Raw genomic sequence first — 14251 nt, forward strand, 5'->3', positions numbered from 1 at the left:
CAATGACACTTATAGAGCGCGCTACATACCCGTAGGGTCTCAAGGCGCTGGGGGGGGGGGGGGGGGGGGGGGGGGGAGGGCGCTACTGCTCGAGGGCGTGGTTGGCTGATCGGAGGTGGCGTTTGGGAGCGTAGAAGTTGATCCGGCTGTTGAGGTAGCTCGGGCCTTGGTCGTGTAGGGCTTTGTGTGCGTGGGTGAGGAGGCGGAAGGTGATTCTTTTGTTGACGGGGAGCCAGTGAAGGTCTCTCAGGTGTCCGGTGATGTGGCTGGTTCGTGGGATGTCGAGGATGAGTCTGGCAGAGGCGTTCTGGATCCGCTGGAGTCTCTTCTGGATCTTGGCGGTGGTACCGGCGTAGAGGGCGTTGCCGTAGTCCAGTCGGCTGGTGACGAGGGCCTGGGTGACGGTCTTCCTGGTCTCGGTGGGGATCCACCAGAAGATCTTCCGTAGCATGCGTAGGATGTTGAAGCACGCCGAGGAGACGTTGTTGACTTGCCTGGTCATGGAGAGGGAGGAGTCCAGGATGAAGCCCAGGTTGCGTGCATGGTCTGTCGGTTTGGGTGCGGTGCCCAGGGCGGGAGGCCACCAGGAGTCGTTCCAGGCGGAGGGTGAAGAGCCCAGGATGAGGACCTCCGTCTTGTCAGAGTTCAGTTTCAGGCGGCTGGTCGTCATCCACTCGGCTACCTCTTTCATCCCTTCGTGCAGGTTGGCTCTGGCGGAGGCGGGGTCGTTGGTCAGGGAGAGGATCAGCTGGGTGTCGTCGGCGTAGGAGATTATGCTGAGGTTGTGTTTGCGTACGATGGCCGCGAGGGGGCTCATGTAGACGTTGAAGAGGGTGGGGCTCAGAGATGATCCTTGAGGGACGCCGCAGATGACTTCGGAGGCCTCTGACTTGTACGGTGGTAGGCGGACTCTCTGTGTTCTTCCGTCGAGGAAGGAGATGATCCATTCCAGCGCCTTGTCCTGGATTCAGATGTTGCTGAGGCGCTGTACTAGGGTGCGGTGGCAGACCGTGTCGAATGCCGCGGAGAGGTCTAGGAGGATGAGGGCCGCTGTTTCTCCATTGTCCATCAGGGCTCGGATGTCATCGGTGGCGGCGATGAGGGCGGTCTCGGTGCTGTGATTGGCTCGGAAGCCGGACTGTGAGGGGTCGAGGGATCCGTTCGTCTCGAGGAAGGCGGCCATCTGCTTGTTGACGGTCTTCTCGATGACTTTCGCAGGAAACGGGAGGAGCGAGATGGGGCGGTAGTTCTTGAGTTCGGTGGGGTCCGCTGTTGGTTTCTTGAGTAGAGCGCTGAGTTCGGTGTGTTTCCAGCTCTCAGGGAAGGTGGCGGTGTCGAAGGATGTGTTGATGATGTCTCGCAGGTGGGGTGCGATGACAGCGTCGGCCTTGTTGAAGACGTGGTGAGGGCAGGGGTCGGTCGGTGATCCGGTGTGGATGGAGTTCATCGTGCGGATGGTGTCTTCGGTGCTGATCGGGGTCCAGGCGTGGAGGGTGGTGGTGGGGGGTGGTTGTTCGGTCATGGTGTGCGTTGGTTGGTTGTTGAAGCTGTTGTGTATGTCCGCGATCTTGTTGTGGAAGTATGAAGCGAGGGAGTTGCAGAGGTCTTGCGATGGGGTGATGTCGTTGTTTCCTGCGCTGGGGTTGGAAAGCTCTTTCACGATGTTGAAGAGTTCCTTGCAGTTGTGTGCGTTGTTGTCCAACCGGTCCTTGAATGCTGTTTTCTTGGCGGCGCGGATCAGCTGGTGGTGCTTCCGGGTGGCAAGCTTGAAGGAGGTCCTGTTGTCCGGTGTAGGTTCCCTTCTCCAGACTTTCTCGAGGGCTCGGCAGTTCTTCTTGGAGCTCTTGAGTTCGTCGGTGAACCACGGGGCTTTCTTGCTGCCGGGTCTGCTGGGCGGGGTCCTCAGAGGGGCGAGTTCGTCCGCGCAGTTGCTGATCCACTTCGTGAGGTTGTCGGCGGCCTGGCTGGGGTTCGCTGAGCTGGCAGGAGGGTGCTGGCTCAGGGAGGTGGCGAGCTGGTCTGCTGTGATCTTGTTCCAGCTTCTGCGGGCGGCCTGTTGCTGGTGGTGGTGGGTCGTCGTTCTCTTGAAGGTGAAGTGGACGCAGCTGTGGTCCGTCCATTGAAGCTCTGTGGCGTGGCTGAAGTCGATGTCTGTGCTGGAAGAGAAGACTGCGTCGAGTGTGTGTCCGGCGAGGTGGGTGGGGGTGGACACCAGTTGCTTGAGTCCAAGATTGGCGAGGTTGTCGAGCAGGGTGCTGGTGTTGCGGTCGTTGTTGTTCTCCAGGTGGAAGTTGAGGTCCCCCAGGAGGATGTAGTCAGCGGAGGGGAGGGCATGCGGGCTGACGAAGTCGGCGATGTCCTCGCTGAATTGTGTGCGTGGTCCAGGGGGTCGGTAGATCAGGGTGCCTCTGAGGGTGGTGTTCGGGTTGGTGTGGATCTGGAAATGCAGGTGTTCGGCGCTGGTCAGGGTGTTGTCGGTGCTGGTCGTGAGACGGATGGTGTTCCTATGGATGATGGCGATGCCTCCTCCCATCTGGTTGGCGTTGCGATCCCTCCGGACGATCTTGTAGCCCTCTGGGATAGCGATGGCAATGTCGGGAGCTGAAGAGGCGTTCATCCAGGTCTCCGTGAGGAAGGCAACGTCAGGGGCTGTGGCGTCTAGGAGGTTCCAGAGTTCGATGGCGTGTCTGTGGACGGAGCGGGTGTTGAGCAGGATGCACTTGAGGTGGGTGCTGCTGGTGTTCGGCTTGGCGGGTGCTGGTGCGAGGCAGGTCCGGATGCAGGTGAACTTGCAGGCGTGGCAGCTGAAAGGTCCGTGGGTGCGACGTGGAGTGGCTTGATGGCATTCTGGGAGTCGGCCGGTGTTGAGTGCGATGAGGGTGGCGGTGGAGTACGTCAGGCGGGTCGGTCGGGGTCCTCGTGGGCCAGGGGTCCTGGCGCTGGTCGCGATCCGGTCGCGGACGGGCGCAGACGGGCTTACCTTTGGCGCGCCTTCGGCGCACAATCGGCGCGCCCGCTGCGCGTGACCGCTGCGTGTTCGCACGGTCGCCATATATGGCGAAGTGCGCGGGTGGGCGGGGCAGCTGGGAGGCGGGAGCGGGGAGGGATACAGAAGTCAAAAGGGGCGGGGCTTGGCGGCGGTGGCGGGAAGCGGGGAGCGGGGAGGGAACAGAGGGACAGAAACTACAATGCTGACAATTTAAGGAAAAAAGACAATATTACACAGAATAAAGCAATACAGATCTAACTTAAGCCTAACAGAAAGACAGCAGGGCACAGGAGCTACCACGGACCACGAGGCTCAAGGGAGGGGGCGTGGTCGGGCGGCAGCAGCTGGGCAGCGAGGCAGAGGGCGGAGGGGGCACACGCAGCAGCTGGTGGCCGTGCGGCGCGGGGGTGTCCTCCAAAAATGTTTACACATGGAATGCCAGCTGATTCTATGCAATTTGCCATCTTCATCGAGAGGTGTGGATCGCAGTCTCTTTCCTTTCTTGATGTTGCCCTTGCAAAAGTAATTTCCCAAGCTTTCATGCATTCTTCATACCTTTTCTAATCTTACTCATTAACGCTGCGCTTGCTCTCTGCATCACAAAGGGTTAGAACAGGTTGCAGATAACTTTCAGGAGAGATTTTGTACTACAGTGCGTGTTTGATGCCATCTGAATAACAATTATTTCAAACATTGCCAACAGAGAGGCTGTATCCAACATCACTCCCTCTTAGAACGAGCTGTTTAACGATACCTGCGTAATCTGCCTCAGATGTCAGTACAATAAATGCACACTTTTTCTTAAAAATAGAATGTTATGTCTTCCAGTGTTTTCAGATTTGTTTGGTAACCTATTAAGTGTGTGCAGTCGTTACAATCTCTACATAGCCCCTTTCGTATGAATGTGAAAAAATACTAGCTCCAGCAACGTCATTTACTTGCGACAAAAATAAATGTGGATAAATACAGAAAAAATGACCAAAAAATAAATATGGATAAATACAGACGGAAATGGTGAAAAAATAAATACCATAAAACCGGGAGACCTAATAATAATTCAGGATCCTCAGTTGTGAGTCAAAGTCTGCGCTCTGCCAATTCACCATCCATGTCAAGAAACTGTCAATTATGGTATGAGAGAGTGATTGGGGCCCGTAGAGGATCCAGAATTAACCTTCCACTTACTTTATCTTGGGGTTCCTCAAAGAGAAAAGGGATCAAAGAAGAATGATTTTAATCACACAATACCTGACCAAAGGACATCCAGATGAGTCTCCCACGCAACAGAGTGCACGGAATCAAACAGCCAAGAGGATGGGCCCAGCCCGATCACTATAAGACTATGACGAGCCCATCTAGGCCCGGTCTTCGCTTAGGCATGGGATGTAATGGGCGCATTTCAGTGCGTCTTGGGCAGCCAGCATCTTGTCTGCCACAGGGTGTGGTGGGGGACATAGTCCCACTCCAGCAGCGCCAAAAGGAATGTTTCTAGAGGTGCAGGCAAATGCAAGCAGGCAGCCGGTATGGATTGCGTCCCAGACCACGGTAAGTAATGGGTGCTTTTTAGCATGTCTTGGGCAGCCCTTCCGCTCCTCTGCCTCAGGGTGTTCAGGGGACGTAGTCCCACCCCAGCAGGACCATGAGGAATGTCTCTGGTGGTACGGGCAAATGCAAGCAAACAGCCAGTAAGGATCGCTAGGTGGGCCGCATTGTCTGCAAATGATATACTAGCCTGTGCATTTTCTGAGTTAATGTATGTACTGCAGGCACTACAGTTTCAGCAAAACCAACACATTGACCTCTTCCAGGCTGGAGCATGGTTACTGAAGACGCTCATGGTATTGTCCTTGGCCATCTGCGTGATATGGCTCCTACAGGCTTGCTTTCCAGACCATCACAATATAATTCTAAGAACAGGGTTGTTGCATAGAACTCTTTAGTGGAGGATACTGATTTTGGAGGCACAGTAATTGTGTGTGCATGATCTTGATATCTGAGCTTTCAGCAAGCAAAGCTCTACCCAACACTCAGTGAAGAAGGATGGCATGGAGGTGGTGTTTCTTGCCCTGGACTGAGACGCTGCTCATAGATGGTTAAAATAGCATATTTATGAGCTTACCATGGTCAGAAGGGTGGATAGTGGAGCATCAATCTCAACAATGTGTTTAAAGGTAGAGGCTGCAATTATATTGATTTGCCACCAGAGGGCACTAAAACACTAACAATGTTTAGACAAATTATTTCTCAGGCTATTTGTCAGACTACTGCAAAATCCTTGAGTCTAACCTTGGAACCTTGTTCTCTCACCTCTCTCCTCTCAGACAAACAAACCATCGTAAATGTTGGCACAAAATGGCTTTTCATAACTTCTTTCCATTCAACAAATCCAGTCTGACTCACCTATTCCCACATCCTTCTGCTGTGCGCAAGGCAGAAATTTGTCCAGTATGAAATGTAATGCCAAAAATCCAAATTACTCACAAACTCCTTCAATTGCATCATTTACAATTTCAGAAGCCCTTCTCAATTGCCAGCAATGGCCATCACACTTTCATTGAGATCTCATCACAGATATAAACCTGGATATGTTTGGCATCACAGAATCTTGGCTAAATGCACATTCACAACCAATCATTGAATTCCTGAATTTGAAAGCATCAGAGTGGGGAAAGCTACCATCATAGATGGGGGCATAGCCTTAACACACAGGTAAATCCTTGAATGTAGACAAATTGAGACATTACATTATTCTCACCTTGAATCACTTAAAATAACTTGGAAGGCTACACACATTTCTAGGACTAACCTTCACATCAATTATCACCTCATCAGAGCCCATTAAACCTTAATCGGAGAACTCACGGAATACCTACCTCAGGGGGCAAATGTTGAACTCCCAAAACATTTTTTTAAGACTCCAACATCAACTGAAATAATCCATGCTCATCAGTGAATTCAACTTTCACCAAACTTCTCTGGCCTTATGCACGCAAAACGTAAAACTATTGATCTAGTACATTACACCTCAACAAGTATCCAGTGGCATTTTCTCATTAAGATAGATTGGTCTGACCGCCTTCTCATCCCCTTTACGATTCACTTCAATGTTAATGCGCCTTGCCTCAGATCTCCACCTGAGTTCTTCTACAAGCATCACTCAAGAATGCAATTAAGGAGATTTGGTGAAGAGAATTCTGTAACATTAATGCAGTACATTTCGCTGAACTCACTATTTTGCAAATCTCAAATGAAATAAATACCTTTGTACTTCCACATAGGGCTAAACCCACAACTAAGAAAACAAAACTATTGTTTCTCAGATGAACTGTTACAAGTGAGGGAAAATCTCCAGACACCTGAGATAACCTGGTGCTCAAACAAATCTGCTTTTTTCCTCACAATTCTGAAAATGACATGAAGAAATTGCAAAGCTGACAGTATAGAGGCTTGTTAGAAATGGGACTTCTGGATTGCAAGGGCTTGCGCCAAAGCCACTTATAAAGCACCACACTAGTCAGGGCAAGGGAGTTACACGCTGAAGATAACCCCTGCTCATCCCCTTGGAAGCTTGGCAAGAACAGTCAGGCTTATCCCAGAGGCAATGTGTAAAGCGTTTGCGCAGCACACACACAGCAGCAACATACTAGGCACACCACAAAAGAAACTCCACACAAGGTTATATGTAAAAACAGCCTTTGTATTATCCTAAACACATCAGAGGCATAAATCACAGTAGAGAATAACCTCACAAGCATAAACACTATCTGCAAATAACCTCATAAACATAAACCACATTAGAGGCATAAATTAAGGGTGCATAAATCACAGTACATGAATCACATTTCCTGCGCACCACATAAATCACATTAGGGCCTAGCGCCCTATCAACCTAACAGTCCCCCTGGCCAACTGGCTTCTCAGAGGGCTCAAATGCCCTATGTCCATAATGTCAGGGCGGGCTGCCAAGGCAGCAGAATTTCAAAGTGCGCAATTGGGCGGGGCAGAGGAGTGTATCTCACTCCGATCTCATCAAAAATGACCCCAAAGAAATTATAGCCCAAACGTTGCAGCTGCCGCTAATTGCCGTGCAGCTGTGACGAAGAAATTAGGCTAGGTGCAAAAACCCATGTACATTCTATCCTATTTTTTCCTGATTTGTCATGTTGAGTTCAAAAACACCACAACACGCATTTTATCTTATATGAAACAAAAAAGCAATATGGCTTGTTAAATGCGTTCTCCATTCATGTGGTGGATACTGTTCACTGTTCGTGTTGGACCGCCAACCCTCACATGGGGACCCAGAGGTTATGTTATGTTATTTATTTTCTTCTATAGCGCACGGCTACTCCCAAGAGCATCCCGGCGCTTTGGCGAAGAGAACTAAGTGCAGAGTAACAACACAACAGCTAAAAACTGAGGGAAATCTAGAGCTACTATTGGACAGAAAATATGCGTCAAGAGGAATGCCCTAAAGTGGGCAGGCCTCCTAATGCATGAATGATGGAACCCTGTGGAGGACGGGGACTTGCTTACCCAGTGTCTCCACCGACATACATCTAGATGGGAAGAGGGATCGTGAGATTGGCGGGGCTGAAGAACTGCTGATTTACAATGGTTCTGCCATGCTCCAAATGACACCTAACTCTTCATGCCCAATCAGTGACTTGGCTTCTTTGCTGCTTCACTCAAGAAGGATATTGACTATGGCAGGCAGTTCAGAGGACAGAATGACGCTAGCTGTGCCCTTGTCAGAGCCAGCCTGATGACAATCACAGTCAGGGCCATATCTGGACAATAACACCTGCTGCTTTCCACCTCTGGAGCCTTCTCAAATTATCAATCTACACATGCTGGACCCCATTGGACTCATGTCTGCCTGCGCAATGTTTCACCCGCATCCTTGGTGCCTGACCCTGACAATTTAAAAAAATAACATTTTATACCAGCTGGTTGATCCAGAGAATGGCGCAGAAGTGAAATCCGTTCAACCCAGAATGTTGGCGCAGAGACCTGGTAGTATAAAGTATACTATACAAAAACTGCCCAGGGTCCCTATTAAACTGGGGCAAAAGCGGGGAAAATTAATTGTGCACAATTTTTCAGCTTTTGTAATAAGTAAGGGATATATTGTTAGATAGATAGATAGATAGATAGATAGATAGATAGATAGATAGATAGATAGATAGATAGATAGATAGATAGATAGATAGATAGATAGATAGATAGATAGATAGATAGATAGACAGACAGACGTTTTGGTACCTATAAATCATTGTATATGTATGGCAATTTAACAGATAACACAAATCATAGCCCATGAATAACATTACTATAAAAATATGAAGCAAACTGATTAGGCATTACTTTTGCTACTCAAGTATTACAAATTGAAAACAAAATAATTTAGCTAAATCACGTTTCACATTTCAGAAATAGCCAAAAACATTTTTTGTTACATTTATAAACATTGCAAAAGCAGGGTGCAATTTCCTTGGGGAATAACTTGTTCGAAGTAAATATCCTTTGCCATTGTCCCTGTAACCCAAGAAGTAAAAACTGTGCAAATGGAATGTGCTGTCTTTATTTTTGGACTAATGCAACGTTTTTGTAATATAGCCCCTAATTTGCAAGAAGCGGTACATATAAAATGAAGTAATTTCTGGCGTCTTATACAAAAATCGATGCTGCATTCAGTTTAACGACACTCTTCAAGTTAAAGTTTGATATGTTTAGACAGCAAGAAGACAGCCTCCTCTCGTGCAACTGTCTGCTTAGCATGACGCAATTTTCTGACATACAAAATAATAATTATCTGTGCAGGGGACGTCGTTCCAAGATCCGTCTGAACGCATTTCTGCGCAGTCTTCTTTGTACTCGGCGTTGTTGGGCTCCCCTGCATTCCAATTTCTGAAAAAAGTAGAGTGAGTGAGTAAATATTCCATCCCATGTGCACCCACATGTAATAGTGTGGTCTCACTAAACGGTTATGATATTTAGAAAGACAATAATCTAGGAATTATAGGACTCTCTGTAGAGGAGGTGATTTGATATGGAGCAACATGTAGGTAAATGGAGAAAATCCATTACCTCTTCGGTCACTTTCTGGTTCTGCTCAAATGTCTTAACAAAGACCACCACCATATTGTGCACAAAAAAACATCACCCACGCCCTCGTCACCAGCAGACTTGACTACGGCAATGCACTCTACGCCAGAATAAACGAAAAACCTCACTGCAAGCTACAAAACATCCAGAACGCCACCGCAAGACTGGTCCTCAACCTGCCAAGACACTGCCACATCTCCCAACACCTGCGCACACTCCATTGGCTCCCCATCGAGGCGAGAATCACCTTCAAGATCCTCACCCACGCACACAAAGCCCTCCACGACACCGGACCAGCATACCTCAACAGCCGAATCAACTTCCACGCACCCCAAGGAACCCTAAGATCAGCCCAGGTCTCTTACGCTTTTGTCCCCTGTGTCAGAAAGACCAGATCAGGAGGCCGCTCCTTCTCCTTCCTCACAGCCAGAGCATGGAACGCCCTACCGCTCCACCTTAGGCAGAAAACATCACTCCCCATCTTCATGAGAAACCTCCAAACCTGGCTCTTCGACAGCCCCCTCCTTGATGGACTGGAACCTGCACCTCCCCAGCCCCTTGAGACCCTTATGGGAGAGTAGTTGCGATTTATTGAACCTGAGAACCCGTGATTGACTCATCACATCCACTACCACATACACCATTCCTCACATATTCAGACAGTGATTTATATGAACAGGTACTGTCAGGTACTGAATCCCTACAATTTAAAAGGGAAAGTGCTGGCAATTTTCTGGACTGGTGCAATGCTTTTAATGGAGTAGTACCAGCACTTCGCAGTAGAAAAACGGTGCTCAGAGATAGTGAGCACCTGTATATTTCTATTTCTATTTAAAGCACAGTATAGGACCACCCCTGGTACCCCTCCCACACTGACACTGTCTCCGACAGCCCACCTCACACTGACAACCCTCCCACAGACATATCCTCACATACACCCCATTTCACCTAGACACTTTACCTCACACACATATTCCATCACAGACATCCTCCTCACGCAAATAACAGCTCACAGATAGTCCACCTTACACAGCCAACCTCCTTAGACACACCCCTTCCCACACATACAGATCTGCTTAAAGAATACCCTTACATAGAGAACTCTAGTGGCACAGAGCCCTCACACAGACACACCTTCTCCTCCAGACACCTTTCCTCACGGACATTCAAACTACTCCTCTCGAAGACACTCCACTTCCCCCAGGTGGCCACCAAACATAAAAAAATCTTCTTGAAAGCATCACCTCACATGAACAGCCTCCAACAGACCTCCTATCATCCAAACATGCCTCCTTAGCAAACAGCTACCGCCCATATGTTGCAGCATACTCTCAAATAAGCCCCTGTCCAGACACCTCATTACATCCCACATCAAACAAACACCCTTTCATAACCTTCCTCGCAAACAGCTTCATTCACAAATGTTTGCTTGCATGTGTAGCCCTACTGTCGTGTAGATCTACTACTACACCTGGGTGTAAATTTTCACTTTAATGTTATCCACTATTGTTACGTTATGTTAACAGGGGTTTTATAAAGGCACAGCTACTCTACTGAGTGTCCCGGCGCTAGCTGAGTGATGCCTGAAGTAAAAGGGAAGGAGTAGTATGCAGGAAAGCATAGTGCTAAGTTATTGCTGAAACAGCCATGTCTTAAGGGCATTCTTAAAGGGAAGCAGAACCTGAAGTAGTCTCAGAGCAAGAGGTAGGTTATTCCATAGTTTAGCCACTTGAAACTGAAAGTTGAGATTTACACCTAGGTTTAGAGTATCAGTCTCAACAGCCTCATCTTAGATGCCAGGGCCACAATAATCCATTATACAACTGGAAAGTTACTATCAGTACCTTTTTGGCTGTTTGTGGAGATCTCAGCCAACAGGACAGAGAGTTCAGTGTAGAAAATATTAGAACATTTTAACAGATTTGAATAAAAAAGCACTTTTAGTTATTACTATCCAACAGGGACTTCTACAATAAAAGGACAGAAGGCGTTACCTCCTAAAATTAAAAGTCTGTCACATTTGAATGTAATGACATTATATTAAATATTGTTTTAAATATATTTATATTAGAATGGCTTTCAAATTAAATGAACCCCCTAAAAAAAATTCATTTATATTTATTTAATTACAAACGTGATAGTCATTAATATTTTTAATTTTTTGGGGATTATTGTGCTCTTTAATTATTATCAATTTTTAATAAAGTTTACATGTAAATGTAGTATTAGTACACTGAATTTCAATATAGCAAAATGTAAATTGATTACACTAAATTGCATTCTGCACAATTTCAAGTACTTACAAACTAAAGTTAAAATTGTAAATAATTCTATTTAATTGTACATATTTTTCTTATGTGAAGTTAGTGTTAAGTATTATATCCTGTCTTTGCTGATTTCTATGAGGGTGTATTTCCGCACCATTTAATGGCCATTTGTGCTGCTTAATTTGGCTTGGAGGCATTGAAGACTATTTTGTCACTATTGGAGCTGCTGTAGAATTAGTAGTGTATTTTTAAGACAGCAATTGATTTATTAATTTGTGAGTGTGTTTTTGCATTCATATTCTCGTCCCTAATGCACTTTTTCGATTTCTTTAAAACCCAATCACTCTGTAATAATTATTCCCCATTTCCCACCCTCTCCCTTTTGTTTCTCCCATATTTACTACAAAAATGTATGCCTATGTATTCTGAGACATCTGCACACTGGGTGAAGATCTCTGTACAGAAAAGTGAAAAAGCTGGATCCCAGGCTGAACGTTTGCAAAAAAGCATTTTGTGGTACGTAAATAGTACTACTTAAAGAACACATCTAGGTACTACAAAATGCAGTTCTGATTTAGGTAAATAGACTCTAATTTTGTATCCTCCACCTCTCACAGTTCCACAGGGTTGCATCATAGGTGATGGATGTAAAACTGGTGTATTTTGAGGAGGGTTCTGGAAGGTGTCTTTGTAATGGAGAATCTGTATGAGGTCTAGTTTCAGTGCAATCGGGTACCTATGGGGTATTTCCTTGGGATGGGATAAATGTGGAAAAGGTGCCTGTGTGAAAGGGTTTTTAGTGGGAGGCAGAGGACTATCTCTGGGGTGCCTGAACAGCTCTGTATAGAGGTACTCACGTGAAAGTAAGGGGGTTGCCATCTCCCCAGTGCCACTTTCCTTCAGAAGCAACATCACTGAGGTCAATCCAGTAACGCTTAGAATTTGTGTTCATTGCCAAGAAAGTCTGGAAAAGATTAAGTTGGTAAAATTTTGTTATACAATCACACGTTATGGGTTGAAAAAAGAAACAAGACTGTGGCCTACTCAGTATTTAATGGGAGCCATAAGCACAAGGGTAATCTAGATGGCACTTCCGCAACTAGATGCAAGATCCATGAACACAGGTGCAAAAATTCACTTTCCTGTGCCAAGAAGATCCTCTTGCAAACCTACATCACATAAAGTGAGACCCATTCGGCAGTGTCTCCAAAATTCTATTTTGGGTGTTTTCATTTCCTGCTGTGTCTTTAGGCATAGATAACAACTCATAAACTACTTATGTGAGAAAATGAGCGACCACTGGGCCAGTATACTGGTATCTCTGAAACCTCTCATCATGCTTGTTTCTCTGAAACTACCCAAAAGAAGCCTAAGTGTGCTCTTACAAGTAGAGTAAGTGCCTTACAATGAAAGAACTCTGGCATAATTCGAACACTCATTCCCACCACCCAACTTCTTCAATTGAAGGGATGTACATCTAGGCCTTCCAATCCCAGCCACCCTCATCACTAAGGTCATCAAGACCTTTCTTTTGATAGGATAATTCCCCAGTGGTTCAAGCATGTGATCATGTTCCCTTCTTAAAAATACTGAACTCTAGTCACAAGAATGTAGCCAATGGCATGCCCAAGAGGGACTATCATGGATTTTCCAAAGCAAACGAGCTTTGTAAAACCTTTTAAAATAGATTGACAGCTGGAGCGACTTGTGTTTAGTCATCCTTTCTTAAGACAATAATACATGTTGGAATACTCTGCTCACTGTCACCACTCATAGTTTAATTTCGATTTTGCCTTGAAAACTTACGTCTCATCAAAAATCTTTCTAAAAGGGTTCTTAATCACTAATGTGATTCCTTTCCGTTGTTTAGGTTGATAGTATTTTTCTATACATTTCTACAGTGACTTGTAAAATGTTTTTCGGAATGTTCCACATAAAAATAAAAACAAACAACTACTACCCTCTTAGAACTCTTCCAAAAAGTAAAAAAAACAAAACAAGATAGGGTCCGAATGACTGGGAACAGCACCCAAATTGTACTTGCATAACTAAGATCTGATTTGAATTTCGTTTGTAAAGCAAACCGAACGACTCGTGTCCACAATGCTTTCGGTGTGACTCGTGTCTGGGAGTCCTACAGAACAAGTACAGTGCATTGGAATGCATCTGGATACGATTTGGTTGGACTCCCATTGACTTCAATGAGAGCCGGTGTACCGAACGGGTGCACAGGCTCCCATACACAGTCTCCCATTGACAAAAGGGGTGGTTGGGGATCATTGTGCACCCTATGGCAGGTACCCCTTGGTGCCTGCCACACTGTGAATGGCCTGAAATGGGGGACTCATGGGTACCCCCACGGGCATGATTCGGAGGGCCCCCGGGTGAAAGGGGGTTTGCTATGGGCCCCCAAAGACCGATTCTGGCAGCCTTTTCGATACAGGCAAAACAAATAGTAAAGGCTGTCAGAATCGTTCATCGTACTTGCTAGCTTGGAAAACCTACTCCATAGAGCTGCATGATTCAGCTCCAGAAGGCTCTATCTCTCCGTATGCCTTCCAGATACGATTCGGTCAGCGTTAAGGGTTTTCAGGCATCGCACTTGGTCATGCCCCTAAGAACAAGATAAGAAACAAGAAAGAGAAGACCAGGTTCAGGGTGGTGTGCTGTCTTGATAGTGAGCGGGAATCGTGCGGGTGCAAGTGTCAAAATGCGTGTTGAGTCATGCTTGGCTGGAAAAAATCCCATCAGACCACCCATGTGGCGGCATATCATCATATGGGGGTTAGAGGTCGCTCCAGGCACCACCTATACCATCAAGTGGTGGTGCACAAGATATATGAAAGGCGACCCATTTAGCCACAGTCATGCTCAAAGTATGATGTAG

The 14251-nt window shown here is 46.7% G+C and overlaps 1 protein-coding gene across 2 annotated transcripts in view; it reads right to left on the reverse strand.

Annotated features, from left to right (window-relative positions):
- Positions 1–7526: 7526 nt before the first annotated feature.
- Positions 7527–14251, reverse strand: part of LOC147748345 (CD209 antigen-like protein C) — a 358434-nt gene continuing 351709 nt past the window's right edge. Inside the window, exons 6-7 of one of the 2 annotated variants that reach the window (XM_086960502.1) lie at positions 12222–12328; positions 7527–8899 (exon numbers count right to left, since the gene is read on the reverse strand). In XM_086960502.1, coding sequence (XP_086816628.1) covers positions 8764–8899; positions 12222–12328 — 243 coding nt within the window. In that variant the 3' untranslated portion in view covers positions 7527–8763. Of the gene's footprint in view, positions 8900–10941; positions 10987–12221; positions 12329–14251 lie in introns of those variants that run through there. The other variant, XM_086960511.1, reaches the window with a different exon arrangement.

The sequence above is a fragment of the Lissotriton vulgaris genome, chromosome 1_1 (assembly GCF_964263255.1).
Source record: "Lissotriton vulgaris chromosome 1_1, aLisVul1.2, whole genome shotgun sequence".
In the NCBI taxonomy this organism is placed as follows: domain Eukaryota; kingdom Metazoa; phylum Chordata; class Amphibia; order Caudata; family Salamandridae; genus Lissotriton; species Lissotriton vulgaris.